General features: G+C 47.6%; 1 protein-coding gene across 5 annotated transcripts in view; it reads right to left on the bottom strand.

The window, feature by feature from the left end:
- Positions 1-259: 259 nt before the first annotated feature.
- Positions 260-22,651, bottom strand: part of ADCY10 (adenylate cyclase 10) — a 75,412-nt gene continuing 53,020 nt past the window's right edge. For all 5 annotated transcript variants that reach the window (XM_053209073.1, XM_053209071.1, XM_015062305.3 and 2 more), the window contains 12 exons: positions 21,292-21,361; positions 20,805-21,036; positions 18,689-18,796; positions 18,066-18,241; positions 15,657-15,813; positions 11,236-11,440; positions 11,060-11,156; positions 9,152-9,267; positions 8,086-8,203; positions 5,874-6,069; positions 1,556-1,744; positions 260-782 (listed from right to left, as the gene is read on the bottom strand). In XM_053209073.1, the coding sequence (XP_053065048.1) occupies positions 621-782; positions 1,556-1,744; positions 5,874-6,069; positions 8,086-8,203; positions 9,152-9,267; positions 11,060-11,156; positions 11,236-11,440; positions 15,657-15,813; positions 18,066-18,241; positions 18,689-18,796; positions 20,805-21,036; positions 21,292-21,361 (1,826 nt within the window). In that variant the 3' untranslated portion in view covers positions 260-620. The remainder of the gene's footprint in view (positions 783-1,555; positions 1,745-5,873; positions 6,070-8,085; positions 8,204-9,151; positions 9,268-11,059; positions 11,157-11,235; positions 11,441-15,656; positions 15,814-18,065; positions 18,242-18,688; positions 18,797-20,804; positions 21,037-21,291; positions 21,362-22,651) is intronic.

Here is a 22,651-nt window from a genome sequence, read left to right as displayed (position 1 = left end):
GGGGGAGGAAGAGAGAGAGAGGGAGTCACAGAATCCGAAGCAGGCTCCACGCTCTGAGCTGTCAGCCCAGAGCCCGACGCGGGGCTCGAACTCACGAAACCTGACATCATGACCTGAGCCGAAGTCAGGTGCTTAACCGACTGAGCCACCCAGGCGCCCCCAAAATGTGTCTTTTCAAATCTTGCCCTTACAGACCGTGAAAAGCAATTTGCCATTTGCCATACCATGCGACATACAAAAGATGGGACAACTGGACACGTAAAAATAAACATTTTCAGTTTAATAGAGTAACTAGAAATATATCTGTCGCTGCATGAACCATTTCGATATTCATATTTTTCCACAGGACACACATTTTGCCTGGGCTGAAATGAACAGGTCGAGTTGAAAAATGAAAGGCAGGTACAGTGTGGGTAAAGCTGGGAGAAAGTAAGCATGAGGCCGCTGACCCTTTCTGACCCTCCAGAAAAAGAAAGCAGAACCCGGAGCGTCTGCTTCGGTGTCTGGAATGGAAGAGAATACGCAGGAACCTGGAGGGTGCTGGTTCCAGAGAAAGGTTAATAATGGATCATCGCAAGAGAGGGAGCCTTACTGAAATCTTTGTTCTTTTTCACGAAAGGTTAGAAAGGATTGTCCAGGATATTAACTCTCATCAGGAATTTGTTTTTTTGAATATCTTGCATGTTCACCTTGCCCGATACAATTTTTTCCCAGGAGGGGAGATTCGAGACTGTTTGAAGCCATTGGTCGTCCATTAACTCGGAGTCTGAGTACCACCATTCCTGAGAGGAGAGAAAGGGTGAAGAATTAATCAGCGCTCCCCGACTTGAGTGATCAAGCCTGGTCTGATACCAGAACTGGTCCAGGGTCCTTGAACTTTTTTTAATATTTATTTACTTATTTTCAGAGAGAGAGAAAGAGAGAGAGAAAATGCATGTGCACATGCGGGAGGGGCAGAGAGAGAATCCCAGCGGGCTCCGTGCTCCCACAAACTGTGAGATCATGACCTGAGCCAAAATCAAGAGTCAGACACTCAACCAACTCGGCCACTCGGGCGCCCCCAGGTCCTTGTGCTTTTAAACCACATGAACCCACAGACAAATGATGAATTTTGCCCCCCAGACTAGGCTACTGACACGTGACTCTAAATAAACACACCGAAGTATAGGCCCATTCGCTTATTCAACAAGTGCTGAGTACAAGGCGCTGGGCTGGATGCTACGCGTGATGTTCGCCTTCGAAGAGTTCACGTTCTCAAGGGGAGGAGAGACCTGCGTAGCAACATTAACACCAAGTGGAAAGCGGTGAGGGCTGCCGAGAAGGGGCGGAGATCTTGCCAAAGCAGATTTGAACGCGAGGGAGGTTCCATGGGAGCTCCAAGGGGACGAGGAGGCACACACACCTGAGCTACGGATCTATCGCCCCTTTTAGGAAGAGTCCAGAAAGGCCCGTGATGGCCTTCGGTGCTTGGGGAAAGCTAACGAGGCGGTAGGCTTCTGGGGCTTCCCTGGAAGGGTGGGCATCCCCACGCCACCTGCTGGCTGGTGGTACGTACTTTGCTCATGTTCAGCCAGCATTTCTCCAGCACATTCCCCTGTGTTTCAGAGAGCCGTAAGGCTGTGTTCAGGAACAGGTCACAGTTCTGGCCGTCTCCCATGAGTATACAGACGTAGGCCATCAGGTGGTAAAGCCTCGGGTAGAAGACAGGGCCAGTGGTATTCTGGGTCACCAGACTCTCCAAGTTCTAAAGGAAAAACAGCATATCAGAATCAGAAAGGGTCCTTGGCCGCAACGATTTTTTTCTCCACGGATGACATGGGAACGTTTCAAAGATTGAAGCAATCAAATGAAAAAGCGTATTACAGAGACATTACATAGGATGTAGTGGACACAAAGCGACACGCGTCAAGTGGGGTAGCTTCAGCATTCTACCCGGACCAAGCATGCGATATGGGTGGGCTCACTAACCCTTTACAGCAAGCGCTTTTTTTTTTTTTAAAGTACCTTTTCTTTTTATTACCAGAGCAATATAAGTTACTGTTCAGAATTTAGGGGGGAAAAATGGAAGAAAAAAAAGAATCACCCATAAGCTTAGCACCCAGAAAGAAATATTTTTAACATTTAGGTACACGCTTTCCCACTTCTCTCTGTCTCTCTGTCTCTCTCTCTCTCTCTCTCACACACACACACACACACACACACACACATATCATACCCCCAATTGGGATCATACTAATCACATAGTATGGCAACTTTTTTTCTCATTTAGCATCACATGATAAACATTTTCCAGTGGCATGATTCTTTTACATCAGAGCTCACAAATTCAAATGCTGACAAGAGTCAGGCAACGAACATAAAGAAGCAGGCTGGCTATCGCATGATGAGAGCAGAGGGGATTATGTCATGCTAGAGATGTGCCCTATACAAGTGTCACCTCTCAATGCCGGCCAACAGCTGTCCTTTAGGCATGTGGGCTTGGAGTCACCAGATACTCCAATTTTTAAAAGAAGAGTCAGAAATTCAGAATTTTTACGTAAAATATCCCAATGTTTAAATGTACCATTTCTGACTTAACCAAACTTTTTAAAAAAAATTTTTAACTGTTTTTATTTATTTTTGAGATACAGAGCATGAGTGGGAGAGAGGCAGAGGGACAGGGAGACACAGAATCCGAAACAGGCTCCAGGCTCTGAGCCATCAGCACAGAGCCTGATGCGGGGCTCAAACTCACAAACCGCGAGATCATAACCTGAGCCGAAGTCAGACACTTAACCGACTGAGCCACCCAGGCGCCCCACCAATCTTCTTTCTGAAGTGCATATAGTTTTCATTTTCTCCTAGTTTTTTACTGCTATAAACCTGAGATCAACATCTTTGTAGACTAATTTTTGTTTGTTGTCTGGTTATTTCCTTAGGATAATTCCCAGGAAGAGAATTAACCAACGTGCCTAGTTTAAAGATATTTTGCCAGAACGCGCTCTGGAAAGTTTACGGGAGTCTTTCAGAGTAGGAGTCTGTCTTCTCACGTGTCTTTGCTAATCTGATGCTCAGCGAAACAATGTCCTATTGTTTTGTTGCCTTTATTTCAATATGATAGACATGGGATCAAAACGTTGGGTTTTCCTGACTGACCTGTTAACACGTCTATTTAGTCTATCAATTATTTATCTAAGAAATGCTCACCTGCTGTGAACAAGGCATCATTCTGTGTGCCGTGGGAGATACACGCAAGTTTGTGCTTCATTCATTCGTGTTCCTGTGTTGTCTCCGCTCCCTCCACCACCCCCCCCACCTCCTTTTCGAAGTCAAATAAATCACAAACTTCTTGAGCACAAAGACCGTGTTTTTCTCATCTTTATTGAACCCGGTAAGTACTGTATTTTTCACCTGTACTGTCTTTGGGATAGAGGAGTTTTATCACTTTACTATTCACTAAATAAAGACGTGCTTTCTTTTCATCATCTGCTAGTTTATCTACCTGGACTTTCATATGTCAGACTGGCCAAAAGCGGCCCCCTTTATTAGTATTCGATCAATATTTGAAAGTGATAGTGACAGGGATGCCTGGGTGGCTCAGTCGGTTTAGCGTCCAACTCTTAATTTCGGTTCAGGGCATGATCTCACGGTCGTAAGATTGAGCCCCGCGCTCGGCGCGGAGCCTGGTTGAGATTCTCATGAGTCATTTTCTCAACTCCAGACACTCTATCAAATCACATGAAGTTACAGAAGACATAGTAATTCCGTAAATAGTACATAATACAGAATAATCACATAAAGCAAGATAATGTTTTAGGTAACCAAGCGACTCCATACCCTGAATGGAAGCCAGCAGAATGCTTTATGTAACAGAAATACAAATACATGCTCTGTATCCAAAAAGAACGTCCCTCTAAGCAGAGGTGACAATGACCTTTTAAGTATTTCAGGCAGGGATCGGTAAGCAGTGTGAACAAATTGCAGGAGGAGACCCCGGGGCCTGGGTATCGTAGGAGAGTGGTGAGCACAGCTCCTACCTGGGCAGATCGAAGACTTCCTCCTAACAACATCCTGAGGATTAAATGAGCTACTTGTACTTCAAGACGCCTTGAAGTCCCAGGATGCCTTGCTTTGACAAATTGTGACATCTCTGAAACAGAGACATTCCTAAATTTTCAGCCTCTGGATTCTGCTCACAACCTTAAGGAACCTGCAAGCAGGTATCTTCCGAGATCTCTAGGGAAGATCCCTACCCAGAGATTGTTTGGTCAGCATCTTGATTTTAAAGCCTTCTAAGACCCTAAGCAGAGAACCCGTCAAGCCTGTCCAGACTTCTGACCTGCCCACGTGTGCGATGAGAGGTTTGTGTGATTTCAGCTGTTAGGTTTGTGGTAACTGGGGGCCCGGCAATGGAAAATTAATACACATGGGCTTAGTTTTGAAGAGGACAAGGCAAAACCTTGTCAAGTCAACAGGAGATTTGGCCCTTCTTCCCTTGGAGGGTTTGCCCAGCCTAGGCTGTAAACTCCGAGAGGCGGGTACCGGGTGTGAGTTGCTCCCCCTCACACCCCAGCGCCTAGTATCTGGTGGTTACTGCCTATCAGGCAGGAGGCCAGTGTTATTTATTTATGTGTTGTTGCACTCAGCACACGTTTGTTCGGTGAGTGGAAGATACGCACGTCCTGTAATGCTTATACTGAAGTTAAAATGCATTTTAAAAGTTTTTGTTTTTGTTTTTTTAAGAAGTTAACATGAGCCTGGGTGGCTCAGTCGGTTAAGCATCCGACTTTGGCTCACGTCATGATCTCGCAGTCCATGAGTTCGAGCCCCGCGTTGGGCTCTGTGCTGACAGCTTAGAGCCTGGAGCCTGCTTTGGATTCTTTGCTACCCTGCCATCTCTCTGCCCCCCCCCCCCCCTCGTGCTCTGTCCTGTTCTGTCTTTCAAAAGTAAATAAGTGTAAAAAAAAAAAAAAGAAGTTAACTTAGGGGCACCTGGGTGGCTCAGTCAGTTGAGCGTCCAACTTCAGCTCAGGTCCTGAGCCTGGAGCCTGCTTCATTCAGATTCTGTGTCGCCTTCTCTCTCTGCCCTTCCCCCACTCACACTCTGTCTCTCTCAAGAATAAACATTAAAAATTTTTTTAAAAAAAGTTAACTTAAAAGACACATTCAGGATCAGCTGAATATTTTTAATTTCCATGTGCAAAGACGTAACCTCCCAAGATGTTTATCATAATAACTGCCGTAAAATACTACAAAAAAATTCTATCCAAGGACAGTTTGGCAATATCATCTAACAAGATCTAGGAGACTTTATCTATAAGATAAAATACTATGCTTCCTTTTAACTCGTGGTGTAGAAAACAATTTAATGACAGGAAATTATTCACAATATATTTTATTTGATAGCATGTTTTAAAAATGAAAATGTGCACACACAGAGAAAAGACTTGAAAAGTGATGTCTCTCTTTGTAAAAAGTGGTTACCTCTGAGTAGTAAGGTTGTGAGCAATTTGTATTTCCTTCCAATCTGGGGGGAAGAAGTTACCTTAAAAAACTGTACTATAAACATAGAAATTCTGGGGCGCCTGGGTGGCTCAGTCGGTTAAGCGTCCGACTTCGGCTCAGGTCCTGATCTCGAACTCTTTGTGAGTTCGAGCCCCGCATCAGGCTCTGTGCTAATGTCTCAGAGCCTGGAGCCTGCTTCAGATTCTGTGTCTCCCTCTCTCTCTGCCCCTCCCCTGCTCATGCTCTCTCTCTCTTTCTCAAAAACAAGTAAACATTAAAAAAGAATTTTTTAAATAAATATATAAATTCTGGAATCAGAGAAAATAATTTTCACAAGAAGGTAGACAGAAATCCACTTACGGAGTGGTTTATCCTGGAAACTGGCTCACCTTGAGCAGCTCGACTCCACTGTCCTGAGCGTTCTCAGACTGCCCCTCAATCTGCTTTTGAAGGTAGAGGACTTGCCCTTCCATGTACCTACTGATTCCTTCATAGTAAAGAGCTGTCGGGGTTCTTCTTGGCACTAGGTTTTTAGCTCTACTGGAAAAGATGTGAAAGTTGTCCCATTCCTGGAGCCTGGCATACCTGCGCCAGCACAGAAGAAGAAGACAAATCAGTATCGCCCTTGGAAAGTTCTGAAATGGGTCTCCCTGCAGGCCCAGCTCCCGGGACCTGGGCCTGGAGCCCACTGCCTGCTCCCCAGGAGAAACGATGTGCTATGGAACAGGGCAAGAAGAGAATGTGTGGACGGTTCGTGATGAATAGACTCCTCGGGAACCCTCGGGTAATATTAGCAAGCACTTAACTCTTTGGACTCTAAAAGGATCATCAAACACTTGGAGCTATGAATTCTAGAGCTTGAAGACATTGCTCCAATTCCAGAGAGAGATGGCCTAGGCCAGTACTGCTCAAAGTGTGGGCCACCGACTGGGAACATCCGTGTCACCTGGATGCCGCTTAGAAATGCAGGCTCGCTGGTCCAGCCCCCATCTGCTGAATCACTCTGGGGACTGGGACGAGGCCAGGAATCCATTAACAAGTGTTAACAAGCTCTCCAGGTGATTCCTGTGCCCACTAACGTGTGACAAGCACAGGCCTAGGCCACAGCTGTTGAAAGAAAGTAGGATAAGAAACTAGGATGACTTTCAGACTTTAGATTCCTTGGATTTTTAATTCACCCGGGGCGAGTTCATTTGACTTTGAACTTTAATTTCTTTGGACTCTTACTGGTAAGGGCAATTAATTTTTAGATTTTAATGTCTCCCAAGGAATTTCGGAATAGATTTCTTTTCAAATTTGGAACTGCTCTAGCCTGTTGTGCTTTAGACAGGAATGTCTTCAGATGCTCATTTCACTCATCACAGAGTCCAAATAAATACTGGACACCGTGGCTGCACGTAGCATGTTGGGAGCGGCTGCGGAAGTCATTTGATGAATGTTCTGGAGCCTTGCTGTTGATCTACTTCTTTGAAGGTACGACCATAGCTGCAGGTTTACGGAGTTGAAAACCTAATGAGTGGGGGCGCCTGGGTGGCTCCGTCGGCTAAGCGTCCGACTTTGGCTCAGGTCATGATCTCGCGGTCCGTGAGTTCGAGCCCCGCGTCGGGCTCCGGGCTGATGGCTCAGAGCCTGGAGCCTGCTTCCGATTCTGTCTCCCTCTCTCTCTGCCCCTCCCCCGTTCATGCTCTGTCTCTCTCTGTCTCAGGAATAAATAAACGTTAAAAAAAATTAAAAAAAAAAAAAAAAGGAAACCTAATGAGTGAAAGGCGTTCAGCCACAGTTGTGGTCAGGAGGTGACAGCAGTGTAGGAGGTAGGCAGGTGTGGCTTGGCACCCGGCCCTCCCCATCCTGCCTCGTGCTGAGTGGGCAAGTCTAATCCTGGGCTTCAACATCAGGAAGCCCACCGGCCTGCAGATACCTGCAGACATAAGCCACATCCTCCAACATCCGTTCTATCAACAATGTTTTCCAATATAATTCCATCTGTGGGGGGGGGGGGGGGCCGGTGGCGCTATTTTTTTTTTAATGTTTATTGATTGATTTTTTTTTTTTTTTTTTTGAGAGAGGGCGGTACACAGCAAGCTGGGGAGGGGCCGAGAGAGAGGGAGACCGGATCCCAAGCAGGTTCTGCGCAGTCAGCACGGGGCCCGATGCGGGGCTCGAACTCACACACTGGGAGATCACGCCTGAGGCGGAACCAAGAGTGGAGGCTTAACTGACTAAGCCCCCCCGGCGCCCCACAAATGGTGCTATTTACCAGTCTCCCTCGCACCCCACCACTCCTCAGCAGCAAGTACTCTTTTCCTCTCTGTATTACCACGCCATGGTGCGTAGGTAATAAAGGCTTGTGGCACTGACTACAGCCGTGGCGGCCTTGCTTAAGGGCAAGATGATCCCCAAGGGGCCTTTCAGTGTAAATCCACCCCGACGCCTTCAATGCCTTCAATCTCTCAGGTACAACAAAGTATAAATTCTTTTCTTTCATTTCTGTGTGCGTGTGTGTGCGCGTGTGTGTGCGCGCGTTCTGTGTGTTAATGTCCCCTTCTTCAGGAGTCAACATTTTTCAAACGTGGGAGTGTAGTGAGTGCAACACATTGTTACCAGATAGCTATACTCGAGTAAAGTCCCAGGAGGATTCCACTTTGGAATTTGAGGATTCTGTTGTCTTCATTTTGGTATATGAATTCCAAACATTCTTCAAATGTCTTATAAACAAAGCCTAAAAAAAAAAAAACAGAGAGAAACAGGAGAGCTTTGCTGGTGGGCGGGGGTGGTCCTGTTCTGGCCTAGTAGCTTCCAGGAGACGTCCCCACTGTGGGGAGAGGCCTTAATCTCTGTTTATGAATCCAGACGGTCCAGTGGATTGCAACACCCTTGTGACCACACTGCCCGCCCCGCCCCTGCCATGCTTCCCTTGCTGGCAGCAATATCCACAGCCCTTTTCAAAATCCCATGGTGATGGAGGCGCCTGGGTGGCTTATTTGGTTGAACGTCCAACTTTCTGGCTCAGGGCACCATCTCACCGCTCGTGAGTTGGAGCCCTGCGTCGGGCTCTGTGCCGACACCTCAGAGCCTGGAGCCTGCTTCGGATTCTGTGTCTCCCCCTCCCTCCCCTGCTCATTCTCTGTCTCTCTCTGTCTCTCTCTCTCTCTCAAAAATAAACATTTAAAAAAAATCCCTTTTGATTTAAAAAATCCCGTGTTGGGGAACGAATGCCCAGGCCGGCCCCTCTGGTTTACTGTGGACACTGAGGGCTGCCTCGTCGGTGGAGCTCCTTTTCCGAATCTCCGAGCAGCTACCGGTGCCCGGATCCATTGGCAATCCAACGCTTCCTCGTAAAGCGTGAAGTCTGTCCGTATATTCTGCTAACAAGTACTCTAGTAAGACACTGTCACTACCACTTGTGTGTAAAGTGATCTGACGCTAAACTGGCCGCTTACACCCGTCAGGTTCTTCTGGGCCAAATTCTCCTCCTTGCTGGTCCTTCACAACCCTTCCACCTTCCAGATGGCTCCTGGCTCTTACACCAGCCTCTCCCCTTCCCTGTCCGATAGGTCTTTCCAGCCGGAATCCTAGTGGGCTCGAGACCCCAGCCCCGAGAGCGGCCACACCACACTAACACGCGTGTTAAACCCCAATTTCTTGTAAATTCCAAAGCCACGCTTACCGGAATAAAGCATGAGGTCCAGGCAGACGAAATAGAAAAAGGCCTTGCTGAAGATGTGCTCTTCTGATATAGAAAGGTCCCACAGCCACCCCAGCACTTGGATCAATTGTTTGTTTCTGTGGCAAAGGAAGGTGGTAAAGATTAGGAGGTGCTGGGGAGGAGAGGATGGAGTTTAGCGCTGGGCTCGGCTTCATCCTGCCCGCAATTCCGGACCAAATGCGGCCCTTTCGCAAATTTCAAAGCCACTCCCAAATCTCAAATTGGCTCTTGGCTCAAACTGTTGTCACGGACCCCTGCGTCGGGGCCGCCAGAGTCAGGCCAAGTTGGCTGGAGCCTCCGGTCCTGGTTGCCCTTCTCTGGGCTTCTGCCTCCCCTGTGAGACTCCTTCCTTGCCCTCCACCTGGCAGCCTGACTCCCATAGTGGGGGAAGACAGTAAACAGACTAGGGATGATGTACACACAGCGGGGGCCTGGCTGGTTCAGCGGGTGGAACGTGGGACTCACGATCTCAGGGTTGGGAATTCGAGCCCCACACTGGATGCAGAGTTTATTTTTAAAAATAATAAAATCTTACTCAACACGTCTCCGGAGGCAAGGGAAACAGAAGCAAAAATGAACTACCGGGTCCTCATCAAAATAAAAAGCTTCTGCACAGCCAAGGAAACAATCAGCAAAACTAAAAGGCAACCGACGGAATGGGAGAAGATATTTGCCAACGACATATCGGATAAAGGGTTAGGGTCCAAAATCTATAGAGAATTTATGAAACCCAACGCCCAAAGAACAAATAATCCAGTGAAGAAATGGGCAAAAGACATGAATAGACACTTCTCCAAAGAAGACATCCAGATGGCCAACCGACACATGAAAAAATGCTCAACATCCTCATCATTAGGGAAATACAAATCAAAACCACAATGAGATACCACCTTACACCTGTCAGAATGGCTAGCATGAACAACGCAGGCAACAACAGATGTGGGCGAGGATGCGGAGAAAGAGGGTCTCTTTTGCATTGTTCATGGGAATGCAAGCTGGTGCAGCCACTCTGGAAAACAGTATGGAGGTTCCTCAAAAAATTGCTGGTCCTCCAACCCAGCAATTGCACTACTAGGCATCTATCCAAGGGATGCAGGTGTGCTGTTTCGAAGGGACACAGGCACCCCCATGTTTATAGCAGCACTATCAACAATAGCCAAAGTATGGAAAGAGCCCAAATGTTCATCGATCGATGAATGGATAAAGAAGATGTGGTATATATATATATACATATATATATATATGTGTATATATATATGTATATGTATATATGTATATATGTATATATATACACAATGGAGGATTCCTCGGCAATCAAAAAGAATGAAATCTTGCCATTTGCAACTACGTGGATGGAACTGGAGGGTATTATGCTAAGTGAAATGAGTCAGAGAAAGACAAAAATCATATGCCTTCACTCATATGAGGACTTTAAGAGACAAAACAGATGAACATAAGGGAAGGGAAACAAAAAGAATATAAAAACAGGGGTGGGGGACAAAACAGAAGAGACTCATAAATATGGAGGACAAACGGAGGGTTCCTGGAGGGGTTGTGGGAGGGGGGATGGGCTACATGGGTCAGAGGCCCTAAGGAATCTACTCCTGAAATCATTGTTGCACTAGATGCTAACTAATTTGGAGGTCAATTTTAAAAAATAAAAATAAATAAATAAAATAAAAATAATAAAATCTTAAAAAGAAAATGCCGTGCAAAGAGCAGTGGTGTCCCAAAGTCTATGATCGTCAGTCACATCTTACCGTAAATCCTGCTCCCTTGCCAGCCAATGGCCAGGCTAAAGTGAACCCAGGACGCTCAATTCCTATGGCTTCCTCCCTCTAATTTTGGGAAATGCTTTCGGCTAAATACCTGTTTTTCAAGAAGAGAGATTTACTAAGCCAGCAGAGGACCATATACTGCCTGTTAGGATTTCGGAGCAGTGCCCACATCTTCTGGGCTCGAGAGCCTGGGAAGAAAGCAATTCCAGGATATTTCAGGATGTTACTTGGTATCTGCATGGCCCTTCTTGCCCAGACAACCCTTACCTAAGTCAATGGCCAAGTCCAAGTGACCCATTAAAAGCTTGGTGTAGCCCAGTTTATCAGCCACATATGACACGATTTCAATGCCCTCGCCTTTCAGGGGGAGGTTGAAGATCTGTTCCATGGCCATGATTTCATATTTGTACCACACGCCCTGGTAGCCGGCCAGCTGGTGGTGCAGTGAATAATCCAGGTAGGCCTTAATGATCTGAAATGGCAGAAGTGGAGAAGAGAGGTGACACCCAGATGGCACCCAAAGCAGGAAGCCCAGGGACACCACCCGGCGTGGGCCGGTACACGTGTGTTTACTAAGCTTGAGAACGGAGCCGGTCATTTGGCCAACGCACAGGCTTTGGTGCAGAAATTAAACTGGGTCTCTGTGCCCTTTTTATTGGGTCATCTGGGACAAGCTCGAGGGCTCCCTTGGCCCCAGGGTCCTTAAGCAAAATAGAAGAATTTCAATTTTTGTGAAAAATAAAAGCCGTAGCTTATATATGTGGATATAAGACTGCAAAGCAAAAAGCCTGGAAGGGTTCACTCTGAGGTGCACACAGTAGTTACCTATTTGGGGAGGAGATCTGAGGGACAGGAGGGACTTTCCTTTTGACTTTATACGTTTCTGTGACCTTTTAATTTGTGAGAACAAGTACCCGTCCTTCTGTTGTTTAACAAAAAAAGAAAGGGGGGTTGGGTTTGTTTGCATGTAAAAAGAGGAAAGAGAGTAGTGTAAACTGAGTTTTGAGGCTCAGGAGAAGTTGGTTACTCTATAAACAACTCTTTTCAGTGGTAAAGTTGCACCAGGACATGAACGCCTAGGGACAGGTGAAAAGAAAGTTCCTGCTAAAGAAGCATCCCTGATTAGAAGCGCCAGGTATGGAGGGCAGTCAGTGGGGAGGCATATAGGAAAAAGGGGCTTTGGGGGCACCTGGGTGGCGTTGTCAGTTAAGTGACGGACTCTTGATCTCGGCTCAGGTCATGGTCTCACAGTTCATGAGTTCAAGCCCCACCTTGGGGCTTGGGCTGATGGCAGGCAGCCTGCTTGGAATTCTTTGTCTCTCCTTCTCTCTGCCCTTTCCCCTCTTGTGCCCAGGCTCGCTCTCTCTCTCTCTCTCTCTCTCTCTCTCTCAAAGTAAATAAACTGAAAAATAAATAGGAAAAAGGGACTCTTTCCTAGGATTCGTCAAATCCCGCAAAATACGCGGTCCACAAATTCGGTGTTGCGGGCAGTTCTGTGGGCACCTGTTAAACCACAAGTCAACCTGTGGGAGTTCCTGTGCTCCTGATCCGTGTTTCAGATGGCGCCACCAGAAGGGCAGGGCAGCCGGAAGCCGTGGAGAGGAGAGGACTGCGGGGCGAAGGAGGTGTCCAATGCTGTGGCAGAGCCCAGGACTTCTTGGATTCGGACCAAGAGCATGGCGCCCGACTGCTTCATTTGGTCGGGAAGATAGAAAGCTTGGTGGTTATGTGGCTTGGCAGTGGTCACGCCACAGATAGGTAAAGTTCTGGAAACCACTCTCTCGGGACTCATTCTAGCTCATTCTGTTATCCGACACTGAGTGCCTCATCTGCTCTGGAGCACCCAGAGGCTGCTCTGCCCTCTGTCATGGCCACCTTGTTGGCACAGAGCCCAAGGTGGGGCTTGAACCCGTGAACTGTGAGACCATGACCTGAGCTGAGATCAAGCCTCTTTCGATTCACTTTCCGATTTTGGCTTTTCCGCTGTCGTCTCCTGTCCTCCAATGCCACCGCGTGTTTAAGAGACAGCCCCCAAGTATGGAGGGGAATCAAAGCATTTCATTCAGTAAATATTTGTTGAGCACCTACTATGTGCCAGACACTATTACTGGGGCTCGGGATGTGGAAAAGATAACAGACAAGGTCCCTACTCTCACGGAGTTTATAGGCCAGTAGGGGACACAGGCTGCACACTAACAAAAGAACAAACAAGTAAATGCCAGATGGTAATAAGAGCTACTAAAACAGGTTAGAGTCCCTGGGTTAGGTGGTCAAGAAAGGCTTCATGGAGGAGGAAACCTTCAAGCTGATAAGCACAGAGACCGGGAAAGGTCAGGGGATGGGCGCTCAAGGCAGAGGAAATGTCCATTGCGAAGACCCTACAAGGGGATTGAACTTAATGTTTGAGGAGCCAAGAGAGTCTAACATGGCTGGGTGTAGTGGCCCGGGAAGCCACAAGACGAGGACGGCATATAGGCAGAGGACTATATTTGATGGGCTTTATACATATTTATGTGCTCTGGTCTACCGAAAGGCAGATTCCTGGCCAGGAACTTAAGCTCCTCCAACATTTACAGTGCTACTTGATCATTTCCTTTAATTCTCAATAATTAATCGCCACAAGAGGAAGTTCTTGCCCCGGAAGAAACCTAGACTTGATGTACTTTTTATGAGGGAACCAGGTCATTTTCATTAGCGGAATTGGATTTAGCTTAATAATGTCTTGATCTTGTCCCTTGGAGTTTTCCTCATCTAATGGAAGATGTCCCAGTTCCTGACCTCGTAGGAGCCGAGGGCAGGCTGCCGCCAGACGGGCCACTTTGGCACGAACATTATTTTGATTAAGAGCAATTGAGGGGCGCCTGGGTGGCTCAGTCGGTTAAGCGTCCGACTTCAGCTCAGGTCACCATCTCGCGGTCCGCGAGATCGAGCCCCGCGTCGGGCTCTGGGCTGATGGCTCAGAGCCTGGCGCCTGCTTCCGATTCTGTGTCTCCCTCTCTCTCTGCCTCTCCCCCGTTCATGCTTTGTCTCTCTCTGTCTCAAAAATAAACGTTAAAAAAAAAATTTTTTTTTTTTAAATAAAAGAAGAGCAATCGAAACCCAGCAGACTCAGGAAATGCTTTTTTTTTTTTTTTTTAGGCTTAAACAATTGTGTTTCATATTTAAAACGGAAATATAATTAACATACGGCATTCTATTAGTTTCAAGGAAAAGCTCTTTATCTGCCCCCCAGCTGCCTGCTTTACCGAACTGCATGTGTGTGTGGATTCCCTGTACATACACTATTGTATTTTATTTTCTCCCGTGAAACCGTCTCCTGGCAACTTGATTCTTAGTCCAGCTGGACTAAGCCAATATTTGCGTCAGGAAACATGGTGAAAGACTGAAACAGACAAACAACAAACTTGGTGGGTGTCCCGTCCGGCTCACTCGTGAAGGTTATCTCTCTGCTTCTCACTGTCTTTGGGCTATTTTACAACTCTGTATGAGGCAGAAGGAAACTGATACTACTGTAAATTATTCTCTTGCATAGACATGTAAGTATTCCGGGGAATATGTGTGATTATTGCCCCGTGACTGGGCTATTTTTGCATCCAGTCATAATTGAATTCTCCTTAGAACAAGTTGTAACATCTTACTAGCTCTCAGTAATTAAAGTGTTTAATAGAGTCTTTGATATGTGTTCTTTTTATGTTTCTAAGAGTCGTGATTTTATCTTTTAAAAAAAAATTATCTGTTAGGGGACACCTGGGTGGCTCAGTCAGTAAAGCGTCCAACTTTGGCTCGGGTCATGATCTCGCGGTTTGTGGGTTTGAGCCCTGCATGGGGCCCTCTCCTGTCAACGCAAAGCCTGCTTCAGATCCTCTGTCCCCTTCTCTCTGTCCCTCCCCTCCTCTCAAAAATAAAACTTTAAAAAATTATCCTTGGGGTGCCTGGGTGGCTCAGTGGGTAAAGCGTCCGACTTCAGCTCGGTTCATGATCTCACGGTTCACGGGTTCGAGCCCCGCGTCGGGCTCTGCGCTGACAGTTCAGAGCCTGGAACCTGCTTCAGATTTAGTGTCTCCCTCTCTCTCTGCCCCTCCCCCACTCGCACTCTCTCTCTCTCTCTCTCTCTCTCTCTCTGTCTCTTGAAAATAAATACATGTTAAAATAAATTTTTAAAAAATTATCCTTTAACCTTTTCCTTTTTTAACCCTCTTTCTCTACCGGCATATAGTGGCATTTTCCAGGGGCGACACCTGATGCTGGAACGGAGCAAAGGCAGAAGCAGGCTGAGCACCCAGGTGCCTCCCATGAAGCCAGAGGTTAAGATATTTGCAAAAATTTACTGCGTGCCACCCTTGTCACTAAATTTTTTTGTTGGGGAAAATTATCTTTCAATGGAAACATTACGGAGGTAAGGGCTTTATCCTTCTTTAAAATGAAAACCTCCGTTTTCATTGCTCACAATTTCGGTCGATGCAACCCGTAGACATAAACAGTTTCGCGGTCCCCGGTAATCGACTGAAAGCATCAAGTGACGCTGGGGCCCAAGTGCTTGAGAACTACCGGCCTGGGCAGAACACTCCAGCCGGGAAGGCCTTGCTTGGGTACACCCCCATGGTTTTGAATCCCTGCCGGCTTCCGCCAGGACCCTCCCAAGGGAGACACGGACATTGACAAAGCAGCCGCCACGAAGGCAGCCTTACCTGAAAATCGTCTTGGGTTTCCAGTGCGGTATTTACTTCCATCATAGCTGCCAGATGGCCGTAGTACTTGTAGTGAAAAAAGTAATTTAGGCTGTATATCTGCCACAGCAGGGAGAAGCAGGCGGTTTGCCTGTAAAGCTGCGCCAGCCTCCTCTTCCTGGAGACACACGAGGGGCACAGAATACCGTCACCGGCGTGTTTGAGGGGAACGCCGGCCCAGCACCCCCGCTGCGGGCTCGGGGGTCAAGACGTGGGCGTGAGTCCTTGCCCCCTTTACAACGTGGTAAGGCACAAGCACGCTCAGTTTTAGGGAGCACGTTTTCTCCACCACAGAACGGGGAGCGCGATGCCTCCTTTGTGATGATTAGTTAGGGTAATCGAGGTAAGTCGCTTTATCCCCAGGCAGGGCATTGCCACTTCAGTGAAGTTATTGAAAAAGCCCATTTACATCACTCATCACGGTTGATTCCGATCACAACCCCGCGAGAAAGGCAGACGTGATGAGCCCCATTTTATGTCAGCAGGTGAGACTCAGGCAGCCTAAGTAACTAACTCAGAGCCACACGGCTAGAACGTGGTTGTGCCAGGACGCCAGCTCTGTCCACTTCCAGCCTGGCCATTCTCGTGTGTCATTTCCTCCACTGAACATTACTCTCGGGAGCTGGCTGTCAGCTCAACGAAGGAAATGAGCATTTTTTTAACGATCACACTCTGCTATGGTCTGAATACATCTCCACCAAATTCGCAGGTTGAATTCTAACCCCCCCAAAGTGACGGTGACAGTAGGTGGGCCCTTTGGGATGTAATTAGGTCATGCAGATGAGCCCTCGTAAAAGGGGTCAGGGCTCTTATAAAAGAGACTCCAGAGCTTTCCAGCCCCTTCCCACCATCTGAAGCTAAAAGAAATCGGCCACCCTGAAAAGAACCCTCTCCCAACCATGCCGGCACTCCGGCCTCAGACTTCAGCAATAGATGTATACTCTTTATAAGCCACCCAGTCGATGCTATTTTGTTACAACAGCCTGAGCAGACTAAGACACATTCCAACAGTGGAATGGAACGTCATGAGAGGTGGTGAGCCTCCCGTGCTGGAGGTACTCAAGGGGAGGATGGATGACGACCTACAAAGAATGTTTGGGTTCGCAGTCTTGGCTTCGACAAGCCACTTAACTGATAATGTAGCCAACGATCCCCTTTATCTATGATAACGATGGGAACCTGAGCCAGTTGGCTGCAATATTAGTGATTTAACAAAACCAAGAAAACGAAATGTAATTAGAAATATTTATCCACAAGCAGATTTTAAATAAAGACGAGAAAGGCGGAAGACAGAGATATCCTGGAGGTTTTAAAGACGAATTCCAGGTACTTTCAATTTAGACATTGATGACGCTGATTCTGGGGTGGAAATTATTTTTTAAAGCCTGGGAAGAAACATGGACAGCATGGGACGTTCATGACGGCCCTGGAAACTCTGGCATTAACATTGCTTCTTGTCCTCCTTTTTGAGGTCAGAACCTCTGGGGGGCGGGGTTTGAAACGAACATCTCTTCAGATGTTTCACTCCCCACCCCCCCCCTTTCCCTCGTGCAGGTCACTTCCTGCTCCTTCCACGCAAGTGGCTGTAAACTAGGCTTGTGAAAGTTAGGGAACGAAAGGGTGGGATGCCCGGTTCAATTTGCAATTCACAACACATAATTTGTTTAGACTGCAAACGTCCTGAACATTTTCCGTGACGGATGTACACGAGAAAAGTGATTCTTTGTCCGTCTGAACTTCAAATTTAACTAGGCATTCTGTCCCCCTACTCAGTTTATCTCCCCACCATCATTATTTTTTTTATAGTTCTTTATAGGCAAAACTGACGTGCGTGGAAGTGTACAAATCTTAATGGTTTAATCTTGACTGATGGATACATCAGTCAACCCACATTGCAACCCCCCCTCCCCCCGATTGCAACCCACATCCCTAACGGGATACACAGATGGGTGGCAGTTTGTCCTCTGCAGATGCCTTGGGCACCTGCTATTTTAGTTTTGGGCAGGGACAGTACCCAGGGCTGTACCTCCTGGATGGAAGAGGGCTTGTGACAGAGGCCCCGGGAGCTTGCAGCTTTCACAGAGGCACTGATGGGACCGAGTAGGGCAGGGCACTTGGCAAAGGGCTTCCTGGTGTTTCTGTCACTTGAATTCCCTTTCACAAAAGCTGCTGTGAAATATTCCAGGGCCACCCCGCCCTGTCCTGGGAGGCCCTCCCCCTACTGGCTCTGCCCGCACCAGCGAGCTAGGTCAGAGCCACCCGGCCTTCTGGCGCCCCCTAGAGGCCCAGGCATTGGACGCTGATGGAGCATGTGCAGGTCTCTCCCTCTGCGGAGTGAGACCTTCGGCTGTTTCCAGCTCCTTCCCTTACCCTGGAGGTGCGCTCTCTTGGGCCTGTTGATTTAGGTAGTAAAAGTGTCTGTTTTTCTCAACATGGGTCTGGAGAAACAGGGAGATTAAGTTGTAAGGAAAGATTCGGTGGAGAAGCTTCAGGGCCTTCCTCAGCATTTTCTTGGCAAGCACCATCTGGCCCATGTTGAAACAGACCTGCAGGGGACAAGGGGAGGGGGGCGGGGGGAGGAAGGAGAAAGAGCAGGGATCCTGGACGTCATCGGCAAGTTCCAACGACACGTATTTGGGGGATTCTCAACAAAAAGGCAAACTTAAGGCCCAGGAACAAAACCCGCCCTGGCAGAACCGTAAATGTTTACAAATGTATGCCTGGAAGGATGGCTGGCTGAGGGACCGGAGGTCTCATCGCGTCTTTGCTGTGCGTCATCGGCCGCCGAGAAAGTGTTCACCCGCCCCGGTCCGTTAAAGAAAGCATTTCGTAAAGACGTCAACCACAAGGTCAAGGGAGACCTTGCTGGCAAGCGAGGGCGGAGGGGTGAGAAGCGCGAGGACCGGCCGGGAGGTACAGGGCTGACCTGTGCCGCTTCTCCGAAGCGCCCCAGGGACGAAGAACACGTGCTCGTGTTTCCAGTGGCTTCTTACCTCGCCTTTGAGGCTGTGAAAGGTGGCGGACTCAAAAGTGTGACTCCAGGACTTGTCTTTCTTGAGCGTCCTCAGCAGCCTCTCCCCCTCATTCAAATAGATGTAGGCCTGCAGCCGGCACAGGGACACAGAGGGGCGGGTCGGCGGGGTGGCCGCAAGGGCCCGACGGCCAGCCTCTCCGGGCCCCTCTTTGTCCCCGGGCTCACTCACTCCGAGGGATGAATCTGGGCAGCTTCCTCCGCTGAGTAATTCCATGGCCCGATTTCCAACAATGTACCCACCCCCTACCCCCATGGCACCCCCCACATCCACAAGGAGCTGGTCTCTACCTTGGGAATGAGTTAGGATCCACCCCCCCCCCCCCCCCCCCCCGCCCTGTCCTTTGCCAGGGCCATCTTTGGAAGGGACGGGGAAGGCCCTGAGCAACAACCCCCACCACATTTTAATTAAGCCTTCTATGACATCGTTAGACGGGACAGCCTTGGTACCTGTGAGTGCCAAGTCAAGGGCACAGTTGAAGAGTAAAATAAAGGAAGGCAGTATCCTCAAGTCTCCTACAGCCAAAGGGGTTTGAATGGAAGGCAGGAGAGAGGCACACATGAGTTGGCCACCAGCCCTGGTCCTACCAGATTTTTTTTGATGGGAGAGAGGCTACCAATGGCACATTCTGGGTACCTTGTACCTGGGCTCTGCGTCCAGTCATTGCCTTTCTGACTATTCCTATTCCCTGCTGATTGAAAAGGGGGTATTGCACAGACTTGGCAAATTGGCTCCCCAGGCTACCTAAACCTTCTCTTCCTGGGACTCACTGGCCATATCCCCCTTTTCTCTATGTATCTATGTATCTATCAAACATTATCATCATCATCTATCTATCTATCTACCTATCATCTGTAAATGTATATAAAAATGCATTCCATAGGGGCTCCTGGGAAGCTCGGTCGGTTAAGCGTCCGACTTCGGCTCAGGTAATGACCTTGCAGTCTGTGGGTTCAAGCCCCGTGTCGAGCTCTGGGCTGACAGCTCAGAGCCTGGAGCCTGCTTCAGATTCTGTGTCTCCCTCTTTCTCTGCCCCTCTCCCACTCGTGCTCTGTCTCTCCCTGTCTCTCAAAAATAAACATTAAAAAATTTTTGATGCATTTTTTTGATGCTGCATATATATATGTGTATATATGTATATATGTATATACATGTATATGTACATGTATATGTACATGTATATGTACATGTATATATATGTATATGTATGTGTATATATATATATATATATATATATATATATATATACACACACACACACACACATAATATGCCTGGGGACTTTCATCTTTAACATAAATCCTGAGAGCACTGGGGCTTACTAACATTCTTAATGATTAATTTTTACATTTTACAAACATCGAGGGTCGATTAGGCTGCTGTGATCAGAAGCAGCCATAAATGTGGAACAGACCAGCAGCGTGGACTTGACCTGCAGGCATGTCTGCTCAGGTACGCGAAGCTCTTTCTGAAGCTGGCTGAGTCAGAGGGGCATTTCCTGAAGTGAGTTTATGGAATGTTCGTCTAGCCAGCTGCTCTATGAAAAGAGATCTAAGGTTCCAAGAAGTTTGAGAAACACAGTATGCCCCAGAACCGGCCTGACCCTCTGGGAGTTTTCCGCCTATCCTGACATGGTAAGGCCCGGAAATATCTGCGGTAAAGAAACCTATTTGGCCTGATGCGGCTCAGTGCTTCCCAAGTCACTGAAGAGCGAATTCTCTTTATTTCATTACACACGCATCACATCCCCACGCTTCAGGGGGGGTGTTGCCCTAGACTGTTATTTACAACTATCCTGGAGAAACACCACAGCGTTGGGTCTAAAGGTATGTGTGATAATGTAACGCAAGTTCCGCAAAGACCAAAGTGGGCGAGCTCCTTGGTTCTCGTTTTCATTTTTCAATCTCAGGTCCTTTCCCTCCTAAGCAATGTGATTTTCAGAGGAAAGAGGTGCTGGCAGGTAATCAAGAGCATGCAGTAATTCAAAAAGCCCCTTGAATTTCCCTGCAGGCTCTGTGGTCTCAGGCTCGGTTGGGGGGGGGGGGGGTGGGCGGAGATCTGGGTTGAAACACCTTACCATGTAATTATCACCCAACATGAGATAAGCGGATGCAATTTCTAGAAAGTAATATAAGGCTTTGTTGTTTTCTCCCAAAGCCACAAAATGGTGGGCCAGAGGCATGATGACCATCTCTAGGATCTCCTCACACTGGCAAGACTCCAGAGGGATGATGTCTTCCTCGGATGCCCTCATTTTTGTTATAACGATGTCGAAGAAACTCAAGATCTTTTCTTTTATTTCTTCAGGACTGTCCAAATGAGAAATAAATAGGAGTCGTAACTTAGAGGCACACTGAGTTTTTGATAGGAAACTGTCTTTAACAATGAAGAAAAGAGCAAGGCAAGAAGACCTACCGTAGATGCTACGGACGGAACTCACCAGACACACACACGCCGACACTTCCCCACTGGCACCTGAGAGGTCCCGAGAACTGACCCAACGATCCTGAACTCAGTGACAACGGTCTATGCCCCACCTCCTGGACAGTTACATACGCCCGTACCTGAGGTTTTCAGCAAATAGCTCAGATTTCTCAGGGATCTCTATTTTGGAGAAGGTGATCTCTTCTTCAGCTAGAAAATAAACAAACAAATGAGTCGTCTGGGTCGCGAAATGTTCCGTGTGGCAGAAATGTCTGGCGTCCATCCAAGACTTGTTCCTCTCTCACTACTACTTGCTGACCTGCCAGGAACTACATTTCCCGGTCAGTCTCCGTTTCATCTTAGGTGAATCTGCATAGATTAATTTAAAATGGAATGATGGCAGAAGTAATATCGGGTGCCTCTGAGCTGAGATGGTTTGGTGTCGCCTCCACCCTTTCCTTCCACAGGAAAGCAAATAATCGTGAGACGCTAAGGGATAGCAAAAGGGCAAAACGGAAGGAACCTGGGTCCCTGGCTTTCAAATTACTGGCGTGCATGTAGGGAACCCACCCGGATGGAAATTTTAAAGACAGTGAGGCAACGTGAGCCTTCTGTGAGCTAAGGAGAAGGCTAGGGGTCTGAGGGTACAAAGGAGGGGAAAGACCTTTTGCTATGTTTGGAAAACAAAAGTTGCCCTGTTATGCAGATAAGTTTCTCAGGTAAGGAAGAATCTCCGTCAATAGCTCTCTTCCTGTTAAAGCAGGCAGTTAGTTGAGGGGCTGGTGAAGAGCTTTTTCCCAACCTGCTGGGTTTAGATTGCTTTTAACTCAAAATAATGTTCATGTCAAAGTGGGCCATCTTGGGGTGAATTGCCCTTGGCCCCGACACTGTTAAGGCGCTGAAATGTTGGGGTTTTTTATAGACGATAATCGTATCTTAACGAATTTATCCTGCAGCAACTAAAACGATTTATTAACAATCTGTCTGTAGTGGAGAAGCATAGACATTGAAATGTATACCCCGAAGGCAGACAACCTTGAATTTAAAAAGCTTCCGTCTATCCAGACTCCAGTAGAGTGGAGACTTCCGTAATGATCTTAAAACAGAAAACAAATGAGGATGATTGGATGTAGCCACGTCTCCCTGTAGGAGGAAGGAGGAACCCTAGAGAGGGGAAGGGACTTGTCTCACATCATCTGTTAGGGATGAAATAAGACCAGCACCTAGGTCTCCTGGCCCCAAAGGAAATGCATCAGTCTACAGGACGTGGGGAACAAAGGCAGAAGGAAATGGCAGATAAAATTAAATTTCCCTACCACCTGCAGCCCACTGACACATACCTGAGGCCGGCAGTTTCTCCGGGAACTCACTACTGTCTTAACGCTAAACCTTTGCTAGAGGGAAAAACAACCTCAGTCTGACAATAGCTAGGCCTCTGGTGGCCTGTGAGTTGCCTTTAGCATATGGAAATCTCATCGGAAACTTCCCCTGGACTTTACC

This window comes from Acinonyx jubatus, chromosome E4 (assembly GCF_027475565.1).
Source record: "Acinonyx jubatus isolate Ajub_Pintada_27869175 chromosome E4, VMU_Ajub_asm_v1.0, whole genome shotgun sequence".
Classification (NCBI taxonomy): Eukaryota; Metazoa; Chordata; class Mammalia; order Carnivora; family Felidae; genus Acinonyx; species Acinonyx jubatus.
The sequence above is the reverse complement of the archived record's forward strand: the minus strand, read 5'-3'. Positions and strand labels throughout refer to the sequence as shown.